Below are 27,500 nucleotides of genomic sequence, written 5' to 3' on the forward strand. Positions count from 1 at the left end.
GGAACCCTGAGGAGACTAAATACGAACATTATATGCAGACACAGACGTGGTTCAGAAACACAGAAATATTAGAAAACAGACCATTAAGGCAAAACATCTAGTTTGATGGATGCTGTCAAAACTCAACTACAATAATACGTGTGTGTGTGTGTGTGTGTGTGTGTGTGTGTGTGTGTGTGTGTGTGTGTGTGTGTGTGTATGTGTGTGTGTGTGTGTGTGTGTATGTGTGTGTGTGTGTGTGTGTGTGTGTGTGTGTGTGTGCCCGTGTGTGTGCGTGTGCGTGTGTATGTGCGTGTGTGTGTGTGTGTGTGTGTGTGTTTATTTAGCACAGGCACATAGTATCTGTCCCCGGCTGTTTGAAGAGCAAGCATGGGAAACAAAAGACACTGTTTACCTCTTTGCATCCAGCTACTCACACACACAGTTACAATCACACTCCCTGTAATTGACATAATTAATTGATAGTTTAGCTTCTCACCATCATTTGCTGTGGCCCACTGATGTTAACGATCGTAACTGAAAGGCTGCCTGTCAAACGTAAACATTCAGCTACGTGACTTGCAAACTCTCGCGAGAGTTTTACACAAGACGGATCCTTTCTAGCCATAACCCTGCACCGGGCGCTGACATTGGCGCCCGGTGATCATCAGATTTGACGACGCTGATTGGCTGAAATGGGGCGAAGCCTGCGAGCTAGTTCAGGCAGTCAACTCGAGCACTTATGCTGCATTCATACATAACGCCCCTTGCCACTCTACAACCAACCAAACAGAGTCTCCTTAATATGCCGCTCTATTTAACCTGCCAGATCTCTCTCCATGCATTGCTTGCTGCTGCTATTGCCGCAGCTACCTCTACGTCGCTGCTGCTTGCCTGCTACTACAAGTCGCCCATGCAATCTTCAAGTTACCTGTTGCTGTCGCTGCTGTATGTTGCAATGTCTCCTGCCTTAGTCGGGACCGTTTCAACATCCTCGGGAGAAGAAGTCGGCATTATCCCCAAAACACAGACTGGCTCGGAGATATGGTCAGACGCTCCAGAAACAAGCCGCAGCTCTCGCACCCCTCGCACCCCTCGCACCCCTCGCATCACGCCGAAACGACTGACCGGATGGCCAGTGCATCGTATCCTCGATGAGCTCTACGGTAACAATATACCAGTCCCATCTGGCCTCAACCACGAGGATCTTTTTCAATTTCTTCTGGTAAAATGAATGTTCCGGGATTAACCTACAGTCGAACGCCAGTACCGGTAACAACAGCGCTCCCAAAAAGGGGAAAGCTCCTGCTAAGAGGCGCGCTGCCTCTCAGCCAGTCGTTATTTTGCCCCCAAAAAAGCAGAAACATGCTGCTTCAGTTAACAACGATTCTGCCATTCTGTCCTCCCTTCTCGAGGTTAAAGCAGCGCTTCAGGGCAAGAATTCCAGGTTACATTCCCTGGAACAAAGCACAATTTCCGCTGCCGGCAATGTAAAAAACATGGGCCCCTCCTCTGCAGCCCAGGCTACTACTTCCGCGTTCATTCAAGCTGCGCCGCTTCCTGACAACGTCACACCCCTGAGGACTCTGGGAACTGCAGTCCCAGCTCCAGCCACGGGTTGTTGCTTTCTGCCCCCCGCAGCAGAAATTCCTGACACTCTCAGGAATCAAATTTTGGCAGGTATATCATACATTCTGCATTTTAAGCATTGTTTTCTGTGTTTAAATCACTTGGGGCAATTATTAAAAGGGTATGTTTTATATTTTGAACATATACAACTTTATAAATATTAAATTAATAAAGTGTAATCGCGCATAACGGGGTGTATATACTGTGTGTGTGTGTGTGTGTGTGTGTGTGTGTGTGTGTGTGTATGTATGTATATATATATATATATATGTATACGTGCGTGTATAACTTTATGCTCTCATCGGCAGGCCATGACATCAATCTGGTGAAAATTCTGTTATGTGGATCTGAATCTGTCAAAAGATTTGTGGACTGCGGAGATTTCTCCGTCCTACTCAAAGACAGCAACCCCAGACTATCTAAATCTCTTTCCATGGCAGAATTCATCGTGGCTTTTGGTGTCTTTAGAGACACTATATGCAAAATCTATCCTCAACGTAGAGAAGAGTTAGATACGTATTTGGCCATTATTGCTGATCTTGCTCTCTCTTATGGTGGCTCTCTTTTCTACGAGTACCACAAGTCCTTCTCTGCTAAAGCAGCCATGTATATTCAGCGGTACAATCAGGGATTAGATTGGTCGTTTATCAACCTGACTCTCATCAGCAGGCATTTCACGGGGCATAAAACCCTCACATGCTCTATCTGTGGTTCCTTTTCACACTCAACTTCCCTGTGCCCAAGAACCGCTCAGCAGGAACTTTCCACGGCTAAACCTATGCCCCAGCCTAGGAATCAAATGTTCCATACTGCTAATCACCCACCAAAGAGAGAGGTATGTTCCTCTGGATTTAAGCCTACTATATGCAACAATTTCAATGAGAGTGTTTGTACGTATCCTAATTGTAAATTCATGCATGTTTGTAGTTGGTGCGGAGACGGCCACCCACGCTCGGTATGCCCCAGAAGACTTCGCCCTGCGAAATCGGGGAAATAAACATGAATCATCCTTCGACTCCAGTGAATGTTCCAGCGCTTTCTAAGGCTCTATCTAATCATCCCAACAGGTGTTTTGTCAATTACCTTATCACAGGCTTAGTTCAAGGTTTCCTAGCAGGTCTATGCTGGCTTCCAAAAGTGACCCATGTTTGCAAAAATTTGCAGTCTGCTCTGAAAGAGCCAGGAGTAGTAGATGAGCTACTATTAAAAGAAGTTAAAAATGGATACATGATAGGCCCCCTGTTAAAACCCTTCTTCTCTATCTTCAGATCAAGCCCCATAGGGATCGCTATGAGGAAATATTCCATCAAAAAACGCCTCATTATGATGAGATATGGCATATATTTGGTGTGAAATGGCGCTCCAAGTTTTACTTCTCAGTAAAGCTGACATTCGGTTGCCGTAGTAGTCCACGCATCTTTGACACCTTGTCAGAAGCGCTATGCTGGATACTCTACAACACCTACAAACTCCCTTTCGTCCTTCATCTTTTAGATGATTTTCTAGTAGTTGACTTTCCCTCGTCCCCACCAGCCCGCAGCATCTCCACAGTCAAAAACCTTTTCAAAGAGCTAGGCATGCCCCTTTCAGAACAGAAAACCGTAGGCCCTTCCACGCGTTTAGAATTTCTCGGTATCACCCTCGATAGTGTGCTGATGCAAGCTTCACTCCCACAAGACAAGCTGTCCCGCATCAGAGAAGGCATCAAATCATGGTCCGCTGCCGTTAGTATCTCAAAAAAAGATAAAGATCTTTTATCCTTATTAGGCCACCTTAACTTTGCAATGCGCATCATCCCACACGGCCGCTCATTTGTTTCACGGCTGCTAGCGCTGGCTTCTTCTGTCCAAAACCTTAAAGACATTTTAGTCCTAGATGATGGTTGTCGCTCAGATCTTCGATTCTGGGCCTCTCTGTGCGAAGAGTGGAATGGTATTTCATTATTTTATAATGACCTCGTGGAGTCTTCAGATTCTCTCCAGTTTTTTACAGACGCTGCACCTTCCATCGGCTTCGGGGGATTATTTTGTAATGAATGGTTCACAGATGTCTGGCCAACTGAAATTCAGTCCCTTGAAAATACTTCAAAATCTACCGCCCTCTTCGAGCTCTATCCTATTGTTGTCGCTTGCTCGATTTGGGGCACCAGATGGACCAGGAAAGGGGGGATGGCTTTTCGGGCTGTTCCCGGGCCCCTGCCTTTAATATGCCGCTCTATTTAACCTGCCAGATCTCTCTCCATGCATTGCTTGCTGCTGCTATTGCCGCAGCTACCTCTACGTCGCTGCTGCTTGCCTGCCCCACCACCACCCCAGCTTCCACCTGTAGGCTTGGGGTTAGTTATTTGTTCATCACTCATCGTGCTATGTATATCTACTGAGTGATGATGCCCGAGCCTAGTCGCCAAACTAACTATATGCTGCTTCTAGGGGTTTCACCAACTAATCGACGAGTCGACTAGTCGACTACCTTTACCACTAGTCGGCGCTGTAGGCCCTAGTCGACTAGTCGTGAAAAAAATGGAGGTAAACGAGGTGCTGCAAAATGCTCCAAAACAGGTCCGACATTCTTATGTATGGCAGTACTTCAACGAAGATGTAACCAACTCCACAGTGAAGTGTCAGTTGTGTACAGCTGTACTGAAGTACAATACAAATGCATCTGCTATGCGCAACCATCTGAAGATGAGACACCCGCTGCCGACAGCTAGCTCTAGCAGTAATGCTAGCACCAGTGAGCAACGGACCGGCGTCAGCACTGAACAGAGGCAAACGAACAGCAAGAAAACACGGGTCAACAGTGATGCGGATGATGAGCTACGGGATTACTGTCAGCGGACACCGCATATCCCCACAATGGATAATCCACTGGAGTGGTGGGCAGAAAACGAGGCACCGCTTCCCCCGCTTTCGAGGAGCTACCTGGCTATTCCAGCCACAAGCACCCCGAGTGAGAGGGTTTTTTCCCTGGCAGGCAACACTGTCACCCGAAAGTGGTCAAGCCCCCTTCCCTCACATGTCGATGCGTTGGTGGTCAAACCAAACCAAAAATATGGAAAGGTGGACGCTATCGTGGAGGACAGCGAATAAAGTGTTGCGCAATGCGCTGTTGCGCACTGGATTTACGTGGCATTTATGTAAACAAGAGTTTTTTGCTGTCGATTTTGGTGAGTCCAGTTACTGTTTGTTATTTACTCAGCCATGTAACACAAATTAAAAGGCAGTGTTTAATGTTACTGTATGAGTTCCAATATAAAATTCAGTTGTACACCTCTCTTTGTGTGTCTTTATTATGACGTAACGACTAGTCGACTAGTCGACTACTATTTTGAAAAATGTGTCGACTAGTAAATATTGATAGTTGTGAAACCCCTAGCTGCTTCTAATAAACATATTAAAGAAACACGTGAGTTGTCTGACTGAAATTATGTTTCGGAGCCATAGCTTACAGATAGCAACAGTCAGCTGCTAGTGGCTGCTGCTGCACTGGTTGTGGGCTCCTCTCTTAGTGCCCAGACAAGAGAGGGTAATGATACACGGGCAAGGCCAGGCAGGAAACATGTGACTTATCAGTAACTTTAGACATCGTAACACCATTTTAAACGAGATTTTATTGTGGATTATACATTTTAATGATACCAATTATATAATATTTACATTGTTCATTACAAATTAAAATAAAAAATATATATTTAAAAAAACATATATTTAAAAAACACATATATATATATATATATATATTTTTTTTAAATTTTAATTTTTAATGTGGGAAGAGGTGGGGCGGCGCCCCTATGGGCCGGCCGCCACTGAGCGTCATATTTATATAGCTAGCGTTAGCGTGCCTAACTACTACACCAGCTGAGGAGAGGAGAGCTTCACGTGAAAAGAAGATAAAGTGAGGGAAGAACATTGTTAAAAGAGATGACAAATCGAGTGCAGGAAAATAACACGGGCCATAGTGGGTACCGCGGAAAAAGGACATTTGAATTCTTAGCAGTTTGTTTATATGTATGTATTTGTGTATAGATGTTGCAACTATACAGAGCTTTAGCAATTGCCTGTAACTATGGTCATGCTAATAAAGCTATTGAATTGAATTGAGAGAGAAAGAGAAGTGACAACATGTGAAGAGGGACAAAGTAAGGACAGGATAGTAGTGTGCATTAGACATGCTCAAGAACAAATATAGAGAAGACATTCAAGGAGAGAGAGAGACTAAACACAAATTCAACGGTAAACATGATGTATCTTTCTATTTATTTAGCTAACCACTGTTTAGAATATGGGTTTTTGATTGACTTGATTAAATGGATTTACTACATAAATGTATGTCTTTTCAGGCTGCCATGTTTTGTCCTTTCTGTGGCCATCACCTGGGGACAGTTCAAGTGTTCTGTGGCTCCTGTGGCAAAAATGTACAGTTTTTGGCAGAAGTTGAACACAACAGTAAGTTCACTTTTTTTTATTGTATCTGTTTCAAATGCAAGAAATAAGGATTCAACACACTACTCTGTTTAGAATACTAATTGGCAGATGCATACACTAGTTATCAGCATGAAGGACACATTTTTTCATTGTCTGTTTATGTGAAATATGTAGAAGCCATCATTAAATTGTAGACCAATGCATGATTAAATACACAAAACATGTGTATTATTTATATACATTCATAATTGTGTATTAGTTCTATCTTTATAGAGAACATGATACATTTAGAATCAGATTGTGAGACAGTGAGCAGCTGGGAAAGTCACACCGCCATGGGGCACAAACAGTTGCTATGACATGATGTTTTCTTCATTCTCAGGCATTCCATAAGGAGGGTCAGGAACTCACGCTTGGGACCACCAGTGTCCACTCCATCCTCAGTTTGTCCCTCATCATCAGTGAACTTAACTGACATCTCATGAGAGGGGTCGAATGAGGCACCTTTGAAGCCGCGGATTGCTCCATCCCACACATTGGCTCTATTAATATTGAACCTGTTGCAAGATGTATTTGTTCTTTTTGCAGAGAGTTTTGCAACAATGTCCTCCACAGTCAGGTATCCTGTGCTGGGAAAGACAAAGTTATGTATTGTAATATTAAATGATGAAGCTAGTAATAAGATTTACAGTATAGAATAGAACAATTAAGTGGTAATAGTAACAATTAATACCGTTGCTCCATTTTGTCTTCTGGCTCAGACTGGCTATCAATAATGATAAGTGCATACCCATTTGTGTAGTTGCTGCAGTGAGAAGACAGTTGAATAATTATTTTCATAATACATAATATATGCATGACAGTCATATTTACAAAAGGATGTCGATCCTCTTCCTGTTTTTTTTCAATACATTGGGTTCTAAACTGACAACAGCACTTTTGTCATACTCCTGCACAATCCTTGTAAACATTTGAAATGGATGCAACAAACAATATCTGATCTTTGAAAACTATTTGTGAGTGTTTTTTGTATCGTCTTCACTAAGATGTCAGATATTGTGGGTGTCATTTGGAAATGTATGAAAGTATAATTGTTCTGCTTCCCGGCAATGTTACCCACTGTGATTGGAGGCTATACAAACAAACAAATGTAAAATAAAGATACACACCGCACAACTATGTCACGATGCAACTGTCAGCCTCGTTTACCTATAGAAGCTGTTCTGACCCGGGGCAGACTGGACCTCTTCCTGGAATGGGGTTGGTACTCTATCAAAGGTATTTATTGATTTCATGTTCACCAATTCAAACCTACATGGTATAATTAAATTTTAATTAGTCTTACCCGATCAGACGCTGGTTGTGGGTGTCTGAGAGGTCTGATAAAGGTAAACAACAAATATATTCAAACTACTGTACTGTTAAAACATTCTGCTTCTTGTGGCACAACATAATATGTTGACGTGGAGGGCTCAATAAACCAACACCTCTCTACACCTATAATATATGTCAAGAGTTACATTTAGGTGCACAGCGCTGTCTCTTGACTTGCAAACTCTTTTACCAAACAAGCTAACGCTAGCTGGGTAAATATGACGCTCTTTGTATCAAAACAAAACGTATCTCTTTATATATCGACTTTTTCCACTTCGATCCACTTTGTTTCCTCCGGCTTCAATTTGCAGCACTCTTGTTCGTTCTCTCTATGTGTGGTCAGACATCAATCTGTTCCACGTAGCGTGCCCCCTAGAGCAGTGGTTCCCAACCTGGGGGTCGCGACCCCCTTGGGGGGTCGCCAAAGATCACAAGGGGGGCGCCAGACCTCAGATGATTTGAGGCCTAATATCATATTTAGAATAAAACATTTTTTTAAAAGTACATATCATTTTTTTTTTACATATCATTTTTTTTACATATTGTAACGCAATACATGATTGGTGCTAAAAGCCTTGTCTACATTACAATAAAATATAGAAATTAATTGATTAACTAAAATAAAAATTCAAAAAATTAATCTGATACTCCTCCGATTGGCGCCAACATTGACGTTACTGTGTCAGCTTTCATAATAATAACAGTTTGCTGCGCTTGCTAGCTAGCGACCGACTTCATAAAGGTGAATATTTTTGTCTAAAAATGTCGGAAAAACGTAAAGGAGATGACAGCTCATCTGCAATCAAAAAGAAAATGAGGACCTACGTAGAGAGCTATCTTAACTTCGGTTTCATGGAGGGAACGGACAAAACCCGCCCAGAGTGTGTGATATGCAGAGAGAAGCTAGCCAACGAAAGCATGAAACCCAGGAAAATGAAGAGACACCAACAGACCATGCACCCAGAAACAGTCGGGCGTGATCGGGACTTTTTCATAAAGAAACAACACCTTGCAAAGGCAAAGAAGCCAATGGATATTAGAACAGCGTTTGTTAGGGCTGGCAGCGAGGCCTCTTTTGAATGTGCACTTTTAATAGCAAAGGCAAAGAAACCGCACAACATTGGCGAGCAGCTCATTAAGCCAGCTTGCATTAAGATGGCTGAGAAACTGTGCGGCCCGCAGGTCGCGGAGAAGCTAAAAACTGTACCACTGTCAAACAATACGGTGAAAGAAAGAATTGAGAAGATGGCAAGTAACTGCGAGCTGCAGCTGCTCGAAAAGCTTGGAAAGGGGCCATTTGCCATACAACTTGAAACCACAACTGTAGCAGACGAGGCTGTGCTGATCGTTTATGTGCAATATATCGATGGGGAAGATTTGAAGCAGGACATTCTTATCTCAGTCAACCTTACCAATACCACCCGGGGTGAGGACATTTTTACTGCAGTGGATTCTTACCTCTCATCCCACAAGCTTTCCTATGAGAATTTAGTTGCCTGTTGCACAGACGGAGCTGCCTCAATGATGGGGAAAAACAAGGGATTTAACAGTCGCTTGAAAGAAAAGGCCCCACACTGCACAATATTTCACTGTGTGATACATCGCCAGGCCCTGGCCAGCAAGAAACTGTCAGAAGACCTCAGCGAAACACTCTCAACTGTTATTAAAATAGTCAATTTCATCAAAGGTCGCCCCACCAACAAGCGTCTATTCGCAGACTTGTGCAAGGACGAAGCGCACCAAACCCTCCTCCTGCACACCGAGGTGCACTGGCTCTCACACGGCCGAGTGCTGGCACGCTTTGTAGAACTGAAGGAAAAAATTGAAGAGTTTCTACAAACTCGTAACCGCGCACTGTCAGAGCAAGTGACTGAGTCATTCTGGATTAAAACAGCATACCTGGCCGACATCTTCAGTCTCTACAATGAAACAAACAAGCGTCTGCAAGGCGTGGAGTCCAACATTCTCCAATGATGCATTTGTGCGCAAACTGGAGTACAGGGTCGGGAAAATGGAGAGGGGGGAGCTGCAACAGTTTCCACTACTGCTGAAACAATCCCAAAACAATCCTGAAACGGTGCCTGTGTCTGTACGTCGCGAGTTCATCTGCCATATGAACGCACTGCAAACGGAAATGCAATCACGCTTCGCTGACATAGACGAGTATGTCTCCAAGGAATTGTGGGTTTTAGATCCCTTTTATTGCCAAAGTTGAGGATGTGGAATACCTGGATTGCGAAGATGAGCTCACCGACATCCAAGCTGACTCGCTGTCAAAGAAATACTTCCAGGAAAAAGGATTAAAAAAGTTTTGGATTCTCAAAGGACCAAGCCTCGCTCCAAAGATCACACTGCATGCCACGACCAGGATTATACTCCCATTCAGTACGACATATCTATCAGAAACAGCCTTCAGCGCACTTGTTGCCATCAAAACAAAAGCACGTAACACACTGGACGTTCACAACGACTTTAGACTGGCTGTCACTCACATTACACCGGACATTCCATCCCTGGCTGCGGGCGTGCAAGCCCAAGGTTCACATTAATGAACCTACTTGAACCTCGTCCTCTCTCTGCTACCTGTTCCATGGCAGACAAGCATTTGATTTACCTGCTTAATATGCCAGTTTTTCATTTTTGTTTTATACAGGCCTATGCAACTATATTACCATTTATTTATTAGACATAGTATATTCTTTTGAAGTGTCCTGTTCTTCGACATTTGAAATAAATATGATGCATACATTTGCAAGTTAGTAGCTAATAAAAGCATACAAAGACAGAAATGTATCATTTTTTCTTTAATATAAATGTTTTTTCTGCGCGTAAAGTGTCGGTTTCAGTTGGATTATTTGTCACATTTGCTCCGATCAGATCGGTCTCCTCCATTTTGTAGATTATTTACGATTTTTTAATCCACATAAACACATCGCCAAAATCCGGCTTACTTTGAGCATGTGTTTTAAACAGTTGAATCCCTTTGTGAATTGTTTCCACTTGCGCCGTCCTTTAATTTCTTGATACAGCGGGCATCCAAATTCATTAATCCTGAGTCCAATAACCAACAAAGTCACTCCAATAGTGCTCCTTAATTACGCTTTCATCCTCCTTTAATGAAATACTTCACATTCATCCAGTTTGTGACAGTAGTTGTAGCATTTTTGAGACTTTTAAACTTTAATTACCGCTGTTGCCGTGTGTGTGTGTGTGTGTGTGTGTGTGTGTGTGTGTGTGTGTGTGGGGGGGGGGAGGTAACCGCTGTTACCCGGCACGGCTGTCACTACCCGATTGCCCCCCTGCCCGATCTGTACTGCGCATGTGCGAGATGGTCCGCCATACTGGACAACTACATATACGGCAACTGTAATAGGACACTTCACACAGTGGCGTTTGGCAAAGCAGAAAAAGAACACAAAAAAAACGGGAGAGATGAGTTATTGTTATGACAACGTGACTTCACTATTATTTAACAACTCTTTTTATTGGGTTCTTTTATTTGGGGTTAAGTACATTGTCAGAATAAGTGAGACATAGATTTAACTTCTGTCAGACAGCTATATGCCATACATTTTTGCATACATTCACAGTAAATATTTATTCAGTATGATAACTGCCAAACAGAAGTTAAATCCATTTTCTTTTTGTGCTTTGCCAAACGCCACTGTGTCAAGTGTCCTAGTTGGGTTGCCGTACGGAGTTGTCCAGTATGGCAGACCATCTCGCACATGCAGAGTACAGATCGGGCAGGGGGACAGATCGGCAACAGCGATAATTAAAGTTTCAAAGTTTTGGGGGGTCGCAAATTCCAACAGGAGTGATTTGGGGGGGCCCTGGGTGAAAAAGGTTGGGAACCCCTGCCCTAGAGGCCTGGAGTACTTCCGGAATGTTGTTTTTTTGTATGTGTTTTGGGATTTGTACGTGCTTTGGACTTTGCATATCGTTTTGGTATTTGCAGCGGTTTTTTGTTGCGTTTGTTTTCGGGGTTTGTGTGTTGTATTTAGTTTGCATCATTTCTGTAAATGCAGCGTTTTTTGGTTGTATTTGTTTTCAGGATTTGTTTGTTTTTCATTTCAGGATTTGCAGCTCTTTCCTGCTAATGTATGTGTTTTTGGCCGTTGTTCCGCGTTTGCACCTGCCGCCCACCGTAGATGATATCTAGGAAAGAAAATAAATAAATAAAGCTCCAACACACTGTTGGTATATTTACTTAGGGTTCTATATCGTATAAGGCTTCGCCCTCTAAGGCTATCGCTATTTGGTAATCCCTCCTGCACGTGTGCAGCACTTAATCCACGCCCACCTACAGTATGACGTGGGCCCCACCTCCGGGCTCACTTCTGTATAAATAGGAAGTAGGCCCTACCATCTACTCCCACTTTTCTTCAGCACTCCGTTGCAGAAGCATTGTCAGGCAAAACCACTTCTGTTAAGAGCTACTTACCGAAAAGCAAGCATTCCTCCTAAAAAGCTTCTGTTTTCTGGTAAAATGGAGACTGGGCAGGAAAGTCAAGGCTGTGTCAGGGATTGCCTCGTATGCGGAACGGGCTACATTATGAGCTTTGACAGGCACTCACAGTGTGAGTCCTGCCTGGGATTAGAGCATGCGAACGCTGCTCTCAATCCCGGGGTGTCTTGCTCGCATTGTGCCCGTCTCCCACTGGCCCTCAGACAGCAGAGAGCGGACGCTCTCGCTGCTGCGGCCACCGAGGACGATTGGCCCGTCCAGGAGGAGTACTCCGGGGTCAAAGCCCTTGACTTCCTGGATCCGAGTGGAGGGCGCGAGTCGGACGACTACGTCCCCTCCATTCAGGGATCACCGGGTGATTCCCCCATCATCTCTCCCCTCCGGACGGAGGAGACAGGTATGGGGCCCGGTACAGGGCCGGTGTACGATCCAGTGATCCCTATCTCCGACGCCACGGCGGTCAAATACTATGTTCTCAGTGGAGGCTAAGGAGATAGGTAAGGCGGCTAGTACTGCACTTACCCTGTGCACAGCAGTCGTAGTCTCGCAGGCGCGGATTGCGACTTGGGCGACACAGGTTCACCGGTACCTCTGGCTACAGCAGGGGAATATACCGGAGGGTGCAGGAAAGGATCTGCTGGAGGCTCCAGTCAGTCCGGACGGACTGTTTGGGCCACAGTTCCACACCATGGTGGAGTCTATGAAGTCTGCCGCAGAGCAGGCAGACGACATAAGGCGTCACGCTAGCTGGCTTCAGCACAAATGTCCTCAGCGACAGCAGCGACAGCCACGACAGCAACCGCAGCCCCCGCAACAGTCTCAGCGGGGGCAGCGACGAGAACAGCAATGGCGTCAGAATCCTCCTTCGGCAGCTGCAGGGGCTCCGTCCCAGGTCTCCGCTCCTCCGCCACAGAGACAGGATCTGCAGGCGACGAGCCGGAGGGGAATGAAGAACCCCCGCTCCTGGTTTCCTCCTCCGAGAGAACCTCTGAGGAAACAGAACCGAAGATGACTCTTTGGGGGGGTTATGTGGGAAGAGAGGATTGTTAATCAAAATGATTCAAATCTCAACAGTGTGTCTGTAGCAACTGTGTCTCACATGTCCCCCACACTAGTCAGGCCGGCTGCCATTAATCTATTGGTTAAAAGGCAGCAGGACTTGTTGCATAATCCATCTGTTTTTAACCTGTCGGGTAATAGACAGAGGGACTCGCCGTTTGAGCCAGCTGTTTCTAATCTGTTGGTTAGCAAACAGCAAGGCTTGCTGTATAAGCCTGCGGTATTTAACCAGTCGGTTAAAAGACAGCAGGGCTTGACATTTAAATCGACTGCTTCTATCCTTTCGGGTAACAAGCAGCGCGGTTTTTCCTCTGTCCCAGTTGTGCCTACACACAGTCGTATTAAGCCTAGTGCGGCTATTACGCGCGAGGTGAATAGCACTGCACATACCTCCACGAGTTGGAGCACAAACCCGCCTCAGGGTCCTGTTTATGAGCCTTCTCCTAAACAGAGACAGGATGAGAGCCGGTGTGTGATGCAGCGTGTGGAGACCCCTTCAAAGCCCTTTAGGGCGAGGCCCCCCTTGGGTTCCTTCACAGGCAACGGCGGCAAGGGCTCTGGCATGGCTTGTCACCATGACTACCACAGCACAACAAAAACAGGTACGCCCGCTCTCAGAAGGGTGCTCAGAGTGGAGGTGGCTATGTTTAATGGACGGATGGATTAGCAGGCTGATCAGCAGAGGGTACTCTCTGCAATTTGCCTTACCCCCCCCCCGCAGTTCGAGGGGATTCAGGAAACGCTCCTGTCATCCCAAGAACAGTGTCTTGCGCTCCAGTCAGAGCTGCGGAAACTCCTGGTAAAGAGAGCAATTTCCAGGGTTCCTCAAGGGGAAGAAAATCGGGGGTTTTTCTCCCGTTATTTTCTTATCCCGAAAAAGACCGGGGGGATGAGACCCATCCTAGATCTGTCAGCATTCAACAAAGTGATACGGAAAAGACCGTTTCATATGCTGACAATCAAACAGGTAATGGAGTGTGTTCACCAGGGAGATTGGTGCACCTCCATAGACCTGAAGGATGCTTACTGCCACATAACCATCATCCCAAAACAAAGGGAATTCCTGCATTTCTCATTCCAGGGAATAGCGTACCAGTTAAATCGACTCCCGTTCGGATACTCCCTGGCTCCACGCACTTTTTCAAAGTGTGTGGAGACGGCGCTGGAGCTGCTACGCAGAAAAAGGATGAGTGTTATTTTATCTGGACGACCTGCTATTGCTGGCTCGCTCCAGAGAGGAAGCTGCTTTATAGACGGTACAACTCGTATTTCACCTGTCAAGCCTGGGTTTCATAATCAACTGGGAGAAGAGCTGTCCTCTTCCCTCCCAGATTATCATATATCTGGGAGTTGAATTCAACTCAGCCCGCATGAGAGCACGACTCTCACAGCGGAGAGTGGAGGATCTGACAGCTCTCCTCGGGCGCGTCACACCCGGCAGGGTGGTGACAGCCCTCTCCGTGATGCAGCTGTTGGGCAGGATGTCAGATGGTCACGTGGTGATTCCCCTGGGTCTCCTTCACATGAGGAGACTTCAGAGGTGGTTTATTCGCCTGCGCATCGACCCCGTGCGTCAGAAGAGACGCATGGTGTACATTCCTCTGTCCGTAGGTTTAGATCTGACCTACTGGAAAAATCCCCACGTCCTGTCAGTGGGGGTTCCCCTTGGCAGAGTGACGTCACACACCTCGGTGTTTACAGACGCATCGCTCTCAGGGTGGGGAGGAACATGCATGTCGCAGGCAGTGGGGGGACAGTGGCAGCCTCACATGTCCCTTCATATAAACGCGATGGAATTACTCGCCATATGGAGAGTAATCCAGCACTTCGCCCCGTTGCTGTGGAATCATCATGTGTTGATTCGAACGGATAACAAGGCAGCGGCAGCATACATAAATCGTTAGAGAGGTGTACGATCAAACCAGCTGCTGGACACAGCCAGGAGGCTGTTGTGCTGGGCGAGCACACGTACTCTCTGTCAGAGCAGTATATATTCCCGGCGAGCTGAACAGAGGGGCAGACCTCATGTCCAGAGGAGGTCCTCGACAAGGGGACTGGAGCCTCCACCCCGAGCTGGTCTCCCAGGTATGGAGCAGGTTCGGGAGAGCGGAGGTGGATCTGTTCGCTGCACGCGGGAACGCGCAATGTGCTCTCTGGTTCTCCCTGAGAAGGCAGGATCACCCCCCTCTGGGGGTGGACGCGTTCGCGCACAGACCTTGGCCCAGGGTGTTACTGTACGCTTTCCCACCAGTCCCTCTGATCCCTCGGTTCCTGGACCGAGTGCAGGAGGAGCGGCTGATAGCGGTCTTAATCGCCCCGGAGCGCACGGGAGCGTCCTGGTTTCCCTGCATACAGCGGATGCTGTCAGGTAGACCGTGGGAAATTCCGTGGCGGGGGGATGCTCTCTCCCAGGTGGAGGGAGCGATCAGCAGTCACCCAATGTTAGGCCAACGTTTGTGGGCATGGCCCCTGAGCGGGAACACTTAGAGAGGCTTGGCCTTTCTCAAGATGTTGTGAGTACTATTCAGGGATCTAGGGCCACGTCCACCAGGGCGTCTTACACAGCCAAATGGACAGCGTTCCAGCGTTGGTGTGTAGGGAAAGGCTTGGACCCCGTTACGTGTCCCCTGCCTAACGTGCTGTCATTCCTCCAGCTGTTGCTGGACAGGGGAATTTGGCCGATAACACGATAAAAACATATGCCGCTGCCATTTCTTCGTGCCACGTAGGTTTTGAGATCAGCACGGTGTTTACTCACCCTCTGACAAAACGTTTTCTACGAGGAGTACAGAGACTCAGACCGGTGTCACGCGCTTTAGCGCCTCAATGGGATTTGCCTGTAGTGCTGCTCGCACTGAGTAAAGCTCCTTTTGAACCATTAGATTAGGTTCCCCTGAAGTTTTTGTCAGCCAAAGTAGCTCTGCTCTTAGCTCTGACATCAGCTAAAAGGGTGAGTGATTTGTCTGCTCTCTCGGTGGCTCCGTCATGTCTCCAGATCCAAGGAGATGGCAGCTCAGCTGTATTGCGCCCGAACCCAGCTTTTATGCCAAAGGTGATCACAAGGTCTTTTAGATCAAGAGTGGTAACCTTGGAGGGCTTCTTTCCCCCTCCTCACACATCGGAGGAAGAAGCCACATTTTATCTCCTCTGTATCTGTATTTCATCCTCCTCCTCCTCATGCGCGCTGGCATGCTATATTGCACGCACGGCTGCTTTACGCAAATCCCAGCATCTGTTTGTACATTACAGAGAGCGCTCAATAGGGCAGCCTCTATCTGCACAGCGCCTGTCACACTGGCTATGTGAGGCTGTGTCACAGGTGTATGTCTCCTCTGGGGTGGATCCCCCGGAGAACATTAAAACGCACAGCACCAGGGGAGTTTCAACCTCTACGGCGTTGCACGGAGGAATGACAGTGGAAGACATTTGCACTGCTGCATCTTGGTCTTCACCCTGTTCTTTTATTCGTTTTTATTTGAGGGATGTCTCCCATTCCTCTCTGACACATTCAGTACTGAATAGCCTGTCAGAATGAGTAATGTCGGGGTTTTTAATTGCGTGCCCTCTCTCCTGCCTGTAGGCACTTAGAGAGCTGCCCTTTTTCCCCCTCTCTTGATCGTTTTATTAATTGAGACTCGGTCTCTATTTTTTATAAACGACAGGTAGCCTAAGTAAGCCTACCCTCCTTCCCTGATGGAGAATATTCATTTTTTTAATGCTATATTCCCTGGGAATGTGATGCTCCATTTACGCAGGACGAAATGGACATGGGTTATTAACTGAGTAGGTGTGTTTTGTGCTTCTGGTAACGGACAGAACCAGTGGGGCGTAGACTACATCCTGCTTCGCCCTTAACCCAATAGCGATAGCCTCAGAGGGCGAAGCCTTATACGATATAGAACTGGGGTTACGTACTGTAACCCAGCTTCTATGAGTATAGGCGCAGCCCTCTAAGGGTCGGGCCCCACTGGCTCCGCGAATAGCTGAAGAAAAGCTGTTTATGTGGGAGTAGATGGTAGGGCCTCCTTCCTATTTATACAGAAGTGAGCCCGGAGGTGGGGCCCACGTCATAGGTGGGCGTGGATTAAGTCTGTCAGTGCTGCACACTTGCAGGAGGGATTAACCAATAGCGATAGCCTTAGAGGGCGAAGCGGCGCCTATACTCATAGAAGCTGGGTTACAGTACGTAACCCCAGATATGTTTGGTGGTTAGTGGTGTGGCTGGTAGTCATAACCCCTGAAATAAATGTAAAGGAAGTGTTGACAGTGTGTGGGAGCCTAGTTTGTTATTGTGAATATAATAGTAATGAAATTAGAATAATTCAACAATAGACTGTATGAAGGAAGTGGACAGTCAATTTGAAGTTACCATATTGGTTTGTGGAAAATCATTTTGAAGCCTTGGGTTCTTTTGAAGCCTAAAGTGACCTACTATTAGCATAAAAAACACTACTAGCTAATGCTAGTGCTAGCTATCTAGCTTGTTCCGTGAGTAATTAGCATTTACTGTGATATTTATTTATGCTAGCAAAGACCAGGCTTATTTTTGAAGCATTTATTGGAAACAATGAACATTAATGACTTTACAGTGTCTTATTGTATAACCGAACAATGAGCGCTTCGTCAGTAAATGTAGCCACGCCCCGAAGCATAGCCAGCTTTATCACTTGTGTACTACACCATAAACTAGCTGTTACTTATTTCAATGGCGACAAATAAGCATTGTCTAAAGTTAGAAATCAATATTCCCAAATGACAGACTAGATAACATTAGGAAGTGCTATAATCATGCAAAAATATTTATGACTTTTGTCAATTTAGATGCTTCACACATCAAACAAGTTTCCTAACGTTCATAGTGACATGATGCATTGAGCAAACTGATCAATGTTTGCTCAATGCGAAATACTGCACTCGCCGACACAGTGGCCGTTAAGTAAACACATGCTAAGATTTTAGTCATACACACAGACATTCACTAACCTATTTCATTACTGCAAACCCACATATAAAGTCATGTTTCTACATATCAACACTCCTGGATACTGGAAGTGTTTGTGTTCAGCCTCGGGCTCAGAGCATAATGATGTGTCTGTATGTGTGTGTGGCTGCACAGTGGACAAAATCAATGTAATTTCACAGCCAAGTGAAGCTGACTTGTAGCCGTTTGCTTTCCTGCCGCAGAACATTCAGTGAAATGTTCCAGTTGATGTGAATAGCAGAGGCTGCTGCAAAAGCCACAACATGAAAACAGTCAATGGTGTGAATAGCAGATATGAAGGGCCAATAATGATATTTTGGGGAATACTCCCAACGGATGATACTGGAAAATGTTTGAAGATGTATTCAAAAGGATGTCTGAATTCATTTAAGCAAACACGTATACCTCTGAATGAGATTTAATGGTGATATTACTCATCTTATTTGAAGACACATTCGTTTTAGAGTTTTTTCGCAGCAACAAATAGAGCATGTAATCAATCCAAATACACAAAATCCTGCCAGAATAAGAGGACACTAATAGGAGAGATTATATAATCTTAAAATCAAGAACAAGATCAGCCACTTTTAAATCAGCAGTAACCTGCAGAAACAGCATGTGAGAGCACACCTTTTTACTGGGGCTATGTTCACCTCTCCAACCTGTCAAGTCTCATGTTTCACACTTTAGACTCACGTTTTAGAGTCTGTGTTGTTATCTCAAGGCTGTGAAATGAAGATCTCTCCAACTGTCAAACTATGAAAGAACATAGAAACACTTCCTGGCTGAGGAGCCGTTTACATGGTGTGTGACGTATACATGGGGTAGGCCTATAGAAATGTGCTGCAGCACCCCCCATCTGCGAGGCTCCACTAGCTGATTCTCTGTCTTTTACTTTGGATAAAATCTCCTAATGACATTGTTTCAGCCAACACAAAATGAAGATGTCAGTGTAGCGGCCAAAATCATATAGAAATAAAACAGATAATTAACTTAAAATAATACAGCCGCTGAGGCACTAGTTAGCGGATCTTACGCAGGGTAATGATCCAGGTCCAGACAAGATTCTCCATTTGTGCAGTTTATTCCGATGACAAAGTACAACGAACAGGTTTCCTATATCCCTTTTTCTTACGCCTTTCCTTTTGCTGGCTTGAAACATCCTGGTAAAAAACGGTTTGCCTACTAGTGCTCTGGCTTCCACTTCCACCTGTCTCCAATGTATACAATTACACCAGGTGCTCTAATCACCCAGTGCCCAAAACATGCCTTAAAAATAAAAGCATAGAAACTTATGAGACTAACTAAGAATACAGTTACAATAAACACTATAAAACAGCAAGAAAATAAATGTTAAACTAGTAAATAATATAAAGAGATATATAGCTCCAACATTCCGGCCCCTAATTGTGGCCAGTGTAAACACACAATTACTTAAATATATATAAATGGAGCTATACTCTATCTTTATCCTAATCATACAAATAATCGTCTATAGTCTTCAGGCAACAGCTTCCTGGAAAAGAAATAGAGAGAAAGAAAAATAGTCGAGAGAAACAGAAAGAATAAATGTTCATGATGCTACGCTGCTGCATCCAGGAGCAGGCAGATCTTCAAACAGGTCTCTCCATGACACTGGTCTTCATTTGGGGCTAGAGCTGACCAATCCTTGTCCGTCCTTTCCCTCATCCAGGGTCCACTTGTATTTGCAATAAAGAAAATATCTCCTGTTGGAAATTCTTTTCTGGGCCTTCTCAATTCGCTCCGTCATCCAAATCCTCTTCATAAGGAGGCTCCTCTGTGTCTCCATCACTGTTCACACCATCTATCTGGAGGTTGGATTCCATTTCTTCATCCTGTGTTTCAGTCTGAGGTTTATGACTTTGGTGAGGCTGTGATGTCTTGGAGCTGGTCTCCTCTTTGTGATCTATTTCCTGCTCCTCACTCTCTGTGTGCTTTTCACATTGCACTGTTGATGTTTTTTCTTGTAAATCCTGATGGGTCTGATGTTTGATGGACATCTTTTCTTGTTGTTGTTCCAATGCAAGCTGAGAGGTAACAGGGCAGCCAGAGCTGAATCCATTGTCCTCTCCAGGTCCACCGGCCCCAGTATGAACACTTTTCTCTGACTGTCCAGGTGAAACATGTGCTTTAATTAAAGATGTGCCTGTGTCCTCATCTTCAATGTGAAGGGCTGGCAGTTGCTTCTGGTGACACACACTGCACTTCAAAAATCTCCAATAGTCTTTGATTATGTGACCAGCAGGGCAAACAAAACTAGATCCATCCACCTTTATGGAATTTGTTTCCTAATTTTCTATGTTCATATTGAAGCTTGAACATGTATCTTGTGAGTGATGGTTGTGTTGGAGAGAAAAACAGTTGTAGTTTGGGGCAGAAGGAAACCTTATCTTTTCAGATTTCTGTTTACCATTTTCCACAGATCCTTTCGATCCACGCCTCGAGTGGATTTTCAGTGTGTCAATTTTGGCATTGAGTGCAAACAGTTTTAGTTCAAAAGCAAGTTTTGTCTTTTCTTTTCTAAGCTCCTCCTCTTGGGCTTCCAATGCATGCTTTCTGTTCAATGCAGCCATGCGTTCTTTAAGGACTGCTAAATGTGCTTCAGCTTTGATTATTGCAGATGAGCGGTATGATAATCTGAACGATTTCTGTTGTCTGGAATCATTTTCCTTTAAACATAACATGTATGGTGCAATGTCCTTAGGATTTAGCTCGTCAGAAGATCCACTTCTGTCCTTTGATGCGACTTCTTGCATCATCTTCGATTGTCCTTATTTAAATATCAACATGTGTTATTTTTTTCACAGTAGAAAACGCTGCCTGCGCGACAGAGTGCAATCACTGTGCGCACCCGTTCCCAATGTCTGACTATTCTTTAGACTTTTTCCACTGTTCATTAATATGCGGCGAAACAATGACTTCAGCACTCCAATAGTGAGGCCGTTTTCCTATACAGCCACTGGAGAAAATGTTCACATACCACCCATGTTCCTGTGCCGTTGATGAAGTCCGTCCAGGGCTCGGTGTTTCTTTTAAAGTGAAATCCAATACTCCAATTCAAACGCGGGCAATCCAAAAATCCACAAAAAAGAACTTCAAAAAACAATTCCGCTTTGACGGCAAGGTTTTTTACTTTCATATAGAAATAAAATAGATAATTAACTTAAAATAATACAGCCGCTGAGGCACTAGTTAGCGGATCTTACGCAGGGCAATGATCCAGGTCCAGACAAGATTCTCTGTTTGTGCAGTTTATTCCGATGACAAAGTACAACGAACAGGTTTCCTATATCCCTTTTTCTTAAGCCTTTCCTATGCCTTTTTCCTTTTGCTGGCTTGAAACACCCTGGTAAAAAAAAGTTTGCCTACTAGTGCTCTGGCTTACACTTCCACCTGTCTCCAATGTATACAATTACACCAGGTGCTCTAATCACCCAGTGCCCAAAACATGCCTTCAAAATAAAAGCATAGAAACTTATGAGACTAACTAAGAATACATTTACAATAAACACTATAAAACAGCAAGAAAATAAATGTTAAACTAGTAAATAATATAAAGAGATATATAGCTCCAACGGTCAGCTAAAAATGAGAAGCCTACATTTTAAATGTAAAAACGTTACCGCTGCTGTTCTGAACACTGCCTAACTGTGCTAGAATGGAAAGTGTGTTTATGACACTTACACATTTAGTTCAGCAGGATAATCTCCACATAGCATAAAAATACCACTTTGTGATTTTTGAAGCGTAAATGCCATCACCAGAAATAAAAACCCAACGTTAGGCTATAAATCAACGACCTCACATTCACATGGCTACGCATCACCATGCTAAAAGTGGCACATTTTCGGTATGATGACGTTTAGTAGTCTCATAAAGAAACCTAGCAACCACCTAGACTATTCTGCATTTCCTTGTTGGGTATCTACTGACTTGTACATACAAAGACATTTGAGAATTTGAGATGAGGCTCACCTAGTGGTAAAATGCTAACTCATTTCCTGGTTTTAGAATTAATTCCTGCACCACTCTACACAAAGGTTTACCAAAAGTCACGTCATGACAAATGTCGGGTTCAAAGAAGAATTACACTACTCACAACAAACAGGAATGTGTGCTCAATTTTAGGCATTTTTCATGAAGTGATCATGTCTGAATATGGTCTTAATTAGAATGTGAATAAACAGCCTTAATGACAAAATAATGATCTGTGAGAATATTAGAGGAAAGTATGAGAGACCTCCAGACCAAACTGCATAAAGTCATATTCTGTCACAGCAATACAGCTACTTAAAAGTATAGCATCTTGCAGACACACATATAAATGTGCCAAGTAACAGATTCCTCAGCCAGGGCAGTGAAAGCCCAGATGGCCCCAGAAAGACCAACTGTGAGCAACAAACAGGATGTGTGTGTGTGTGTGTGTGTGTGTGTGTGTGTGTGTGTGTGTGTGTGTGTGTGTGTGTGTGTTTATCTGGAAGACAAATTAATGACAAAATACTTAGGAGTGAATTTAAACTGAGTAATTGAAATCGTCACGCTTTGTTTCAGTAGCCTATTTAGTTTGAATTAGAATTGTTAATAGTGGTAAGAAGTTGAGTTACAATGACTCCGTGAAACACATCATCAGCCTACTGAGTACTTACTGACAACCCATTTTTATCACACCTGGATTAAAGCCAATAGTCTTCATTTGCATTAATGTAATCATAATTCGAAAAAACAAATCTGCAAGCCATGCTATTTGTTCGCTTTGCCAGAGCACTATAGCTTTCTTTACCAGACTCAGCTTTCACCACTTCCCCTTCAACCCGTTGGTTGTATAATCAGCACTCAGTTTATTGAAAACATCCTCTGAGATGCTTCCTCCAGAATGGGATGATTGAATACAGACTTCCAAAACCGAATAATACCAGTGCTAGAACTAAAGAAATCATCTTGCATGCATAAGGGGAAGCAGGCACTGACTTAAAATACTGGCTGGATATCATCGCCATCTGCATAATTTCCCCTTTTTTTACACTGTATTTTGATAAGAAACCCTATAAGTTTTTTAGCAGAGAGTTCAACCTACACTGATCTCCAGTGAAAAACGAAATAGAGAAAAGTACCTGGTACCACTTTTTATTAGGCGCAGTCCAAAGTCATGGTAGTAAAAAGACAATCAAATATTTTCCAATAATACATAATAATAAAAGTCCTCTTTAAAGTCTCCCTTATTAAGGTCACCTCGTTAAATGACCCTGTTACAGCTAACTCAGATTTCACAAAAACCAAACTGTGTTGTTTGTACACTTTGAACTAAACAACGAAACGGCGACTTTTACATTGGTACTGTACACTCGCACCGCTTTTACACTGAGATGGTTCCAGGGATGGGTCTGAGCCTTTGCCTGATTACGAACCTGTGTTTCCATGGCATTGGCTCCTGGACCCGAAAATGTTGGCCCCAACTATCTTTTTTGCCAGCACCAAGAACAAAGAACGATGTCCGTCAGCTGTGGCCTGAAAACCAGATGTCTAGAAGTGTCTAGAACGCGACAACACACATGTGTTATGTAATAATAATATATGTCGAGAAATGTGAAAAAAAGGTAATATTATAGTATTTAAAACAAATCGGAAAAAAACACCTGTATGATTTGTCGAAAAAAGTGGTAGTAAGGTACGTCAAAAAAAAAGTCTTACAATTGTGTATGTCAACAACATTTGAAAAAAGGTCATAGTACAGTATGTCTAAATATTTGTGAAAGAAGTAGTTTAGTATGTTGCAATAATGCGAAAAAAGTCATATTACCGTATGTCAAAATTAATTTGTACGATGACGAAAAATGTGAATAAAACTCGAAGTACAGTATGCAAAAAAAAAAAAAATGACTGCTGTTCTTAAGTAGTTCTTCAGTTCAATCTGGCTTTGTTAGACATGGGCAAAATTAACACAGCTCCTATATTCCACCATTGTTGTTGTTGTGAGCGCCGCTGCTGAGAAAAGCGGCAAAGTAAACAGTGACCTCCTACAGGGCTACTATTGGTGGATAAGCAAGCTGCACCAGCACCGAAACTAGAACGCAACTCATTTTCAGTGAAAATGGGGTAAGATTAGCTACATTTTGTATTCTCCAGTAAAGCTGGACCTCCTTGGCTCAAATGTTGGTATAAAGGAAGGGTGTTGTGTGTGGAGGCTCATCTACGACATGATTCACGGGTTTATTATGCAATGTCTGCCGTACCTTCGACTATTTCCACGAACACATTGAAGATACTTAAAGGTTTCGATAAAAAAGCCAAAACACTTAGAGACAGAGGTGACTTTAAACGCCCGCAGGCCGGGGGAAATGCTTTTGTTGAAATCATGCAGGCAAGGAATGTTTGGCAGAACACAAACCGCCATAAAATCCTCTCAAGGAAAAAGGAGAAAAAAACTTGCCCTGTTAGCCAAGCCTCACATTCTTTCGCCACAGATGGTTCTCCTTAGCGAGCACCTTGTACTGAATCAGGATGGGATGGAATTGCAGGAGAAGCCAGGCTTTAAAAAGAAGTGGCTCATTTGGGGGAAACAAACGTCAGCTGCTTCTTTTCAGGCATTATGATTTGTGGCTCTTGCGGGCTCCTGCACATTGATTTTCTTATTTTCAACTTGCTTGCCTTCTTTCAGCACACAATGTGAAGGCTGTTTTTGATTGGTGGAAACTGGGAGGAGAGTAGGGGCTCATTTTTACAGAACCAAGGCCCTCATCAGGACTTTTATTTGGGTCCACTTCAGGAAGACTGTGTTCCAGTTCTAACTTAAAGGGACAATCTGAGGCTACAACAAGCCCCGCCCACTTTGGGCTTTCTTTACTCGGGTGGAAGAAAATGTAATTTCATTCAGTAAGCTTTACACCTTCCAATTAGATCCAAACCAAACAATCTGGTAAACATAAATTACAGGGACTAAGAGATTGTTTTTTCCTGTTATCCCACCAGGTTGTTTCAGTTGGTCTCCAATCATTGGAACTTGGTATGACTTGTCTGTTGTTTTGCTGGGATTACCCCTCCTATATCTTAAAGGGTAAGAAGATAATAAGAAACAGCTCACATTACTTTCTGTACACCATTGTACACGGCTCACCTGTGGAGTAACTACAAGGCTAGAAGCATACAAAAACTAAAAGTTGCATACAATGATGATTTACAGTTGCTGCTGAGGGTACCAAGATGGCACAGTGCCAGCCAGCTGTTTGTCAACTTGGGGGTACCTACTTGTCAAGCACTTTTAAGAAAGTTAATGTACAAATTCATGTGTCGCCTAGAAGACTCAGACAATCATGTTATCTCAATTTTAATTAACCCTGTGAAGAGTTCTACTCGGTCCTCTTCCATGATTTGGAGACATTGGCGCAATAGCCTATACAGACAGTGAGCATGTGTGGCTAGCTGTGATTGGACTGATTTTATGTTTTTTATCTGTTTGTTTTTATCTGTTTTGTGTTTAGCTTTTTATCTTATTTATTGATGTGTGTCTTGTCCTTTTGTATGTGGTATGGACCTTGACTCTGAAATAAAGATTGAATATCAGACGACATCAACAAAAGCCTCTTTATACCTGTGAACTCTTTTATCTTCATTTCTTTTTGGTTAAAGGTGTTAATTTCACACCTTCAACAGACCATGCTGCCATTGAGACCTATGTAACTGCCTAAGGACTGCAGATGGAAATGAGCTATTAGCTCAAATCAGGCATAAATAATTTCTTCTCTTTTCTGAGATGAATGTTTTGCATGCATGGTCCTTGTTCTAATAAATACATAAACGTAACTTATACAAACATCCTTCATCTTGCAGTCCTTGGTGTCGCAAAAGTTCAACTGGCATTGTTCCCGCTTGGCGAAACCATATGAAACACAGCAGTATAATCTGCTCCAACATGCTTGCTGTTAACACAACCTCAGTCAAAAGGCTTGGTTCTGAATTAGTCCTGGAGAAAAGTGTGAGGGTTAGAATGCCAAACATTCCTCCAGAAAGTATTGAGTTAGCTGAACCTTGAAAGCTGTGTGAATAACAAAACTCCTAGTAAATTAAAAGCATCAAAAGCCTCCCTCAGTACATCGCACATACGACAGATCGTATGAATGAATAGATCAGGGCCGCGGTTCCATTAAAACATGTTCTTTGTTCAGAATGGTCTACTACTGTAATCCCTAACCTTTACCTGAAAAAAGTAAGACTTTTACAGAACTTCTTTTGGCATATTACAGTATGAAAAGCACATGTGTGAGTAATAAAGAAATGATGGCAGAATATAATTCAACTGCTTCAGTTTCACGGTCCTTGAAAGGATCCTCCAAAAGGAGCCTTCTTGTTTTTAGTTATATTTAGGTGATTCCTTGTTCAACTCTTATTGATAATCACTAAGCATAGTTTTCCGCCAAATTGTAACCATAGTTGTTGCTTATGTCTACAAAATTTCAAGCTTTATACAGAAATAGTGTTGAATCTCTATGCCTAAGTTAGTCAAAGCGGTGTACGTTTCTACTGTTGGGTAGTACCATGTGTAGCAACTAATAATCCTTTATTAGAATATAGTAAATTCATATTTCCAAATGTCTATGGACATGCGTACATGATGTGTGTTGTGCTGTGTGTCCTCATCAAAATGACCTACATTTATTTAATATTTAGATTAAAGTAATACCTTATTAGCTTATGTGTGAGTTTGCACTTCATCAAGAACAGTCTAATGAGCAGTATAAAAAAAATATATATTGTAACAACAGTTGGCCACACGATAAGTATATAACCTGCATGATGGGAATTGTAGATAAAGAGATTGGTCAGCTTTGTATGGCTCCTTATTACCAACCACAAAATGATTGAATTTGCATGTGAATGTCATAAATGACTCTCTGAGGGTGATGCAGGTGGTTAGTCAGCTGAAGTCCAAACACAATGAACTGTCCCCTAATCTAGACGTTATAGCTGACCTACCATACTTCATTTTCCTCCCCACTTTTATTCCCACTCCCACAGTCACCATGAGTGTCAAATTTGTTTTGTCAGGAAGGACAACCCCCCAGCCCCCACCCCTTCTATACTGTGTCGCTATATCACACCACCCGCTCTTCTCTCTCTGCTTGATTTCAGAAGTCAGGCACAGAAGAGCTTCACTCTGGGGAACTGAGAGATCAAAGTATGTATTTGCAGACACACACACACACACACACACACACACACACACACACACACACACACACACACACACACACACACACACACACACACACACACACACACACACACACACACACACACACACACACACACACACACACACACACACACACACACACACACACACACACACACACACACACACACACACACACACACACACACCTGGAACATATTCAACATTTGTAAGGGTGTATTTGGAGAAATCTCTAAGGGTGTTTCAACAACCTCTTCTCTTTGACATTAGTATTCCTTTGTATTCAATGACATCTTTTTGGAGTGTGTGTGTGTGTGTGTGTGTGTGTGTGTGTGTGTGTGTGTGTGTGTGTGTGTGTGTGTGTGTGTGTGTGTGCGT

General features: G+C 43.7%; 1 protein-coding gene across 1 annotated transcript in view; it reads left to right on the forward strand.

Moving 5' to 3' along the window:
* Positions 1–7,197, forward strand: part of LOC307040583 (uncharacterized protein) — an 8,110-nt gene extending 913 nt beyond the window's left edge. The window contains exons 2-5 of the mRNA XM_079683560.1: positions 1,498–2,443; positions 2,536–2,675; positions 5,948–6,053; positions 6,415–7,197. Coding sequence (XP_079539686.1) covers positions 1,853–2,443; positions 2,536–2,675; positions 5,948–6,053; positions 6,415–6,507 — 930 coding nt within the window. The 5' untranslated portion in view covers positions 1,498–1,852 and the 3' untranslated portion in view covers positions 6,508–7,197. The remainder of the gene's footprint in view (positions 1–1,497; positions 2,444–2,535; positions 2,676–5,947; positions 6,054–6,414) is intronic.
* Positions 7,198–27,500: the final 20,303 nt, after the last annotated feature.

The sequence above is a fragment of the Notothenia rossii genome (genome assembly GCF_949606895.1).
Source record: "Notothenia rossii genome assembly, chromosome: 1".
Classification (NCBI taxonomy): Eukaryota; Metazoa; Chordata; class Actinopteri; order Perciformes; family Nototheniidae; genus Notothenia; species Notothenia rossii.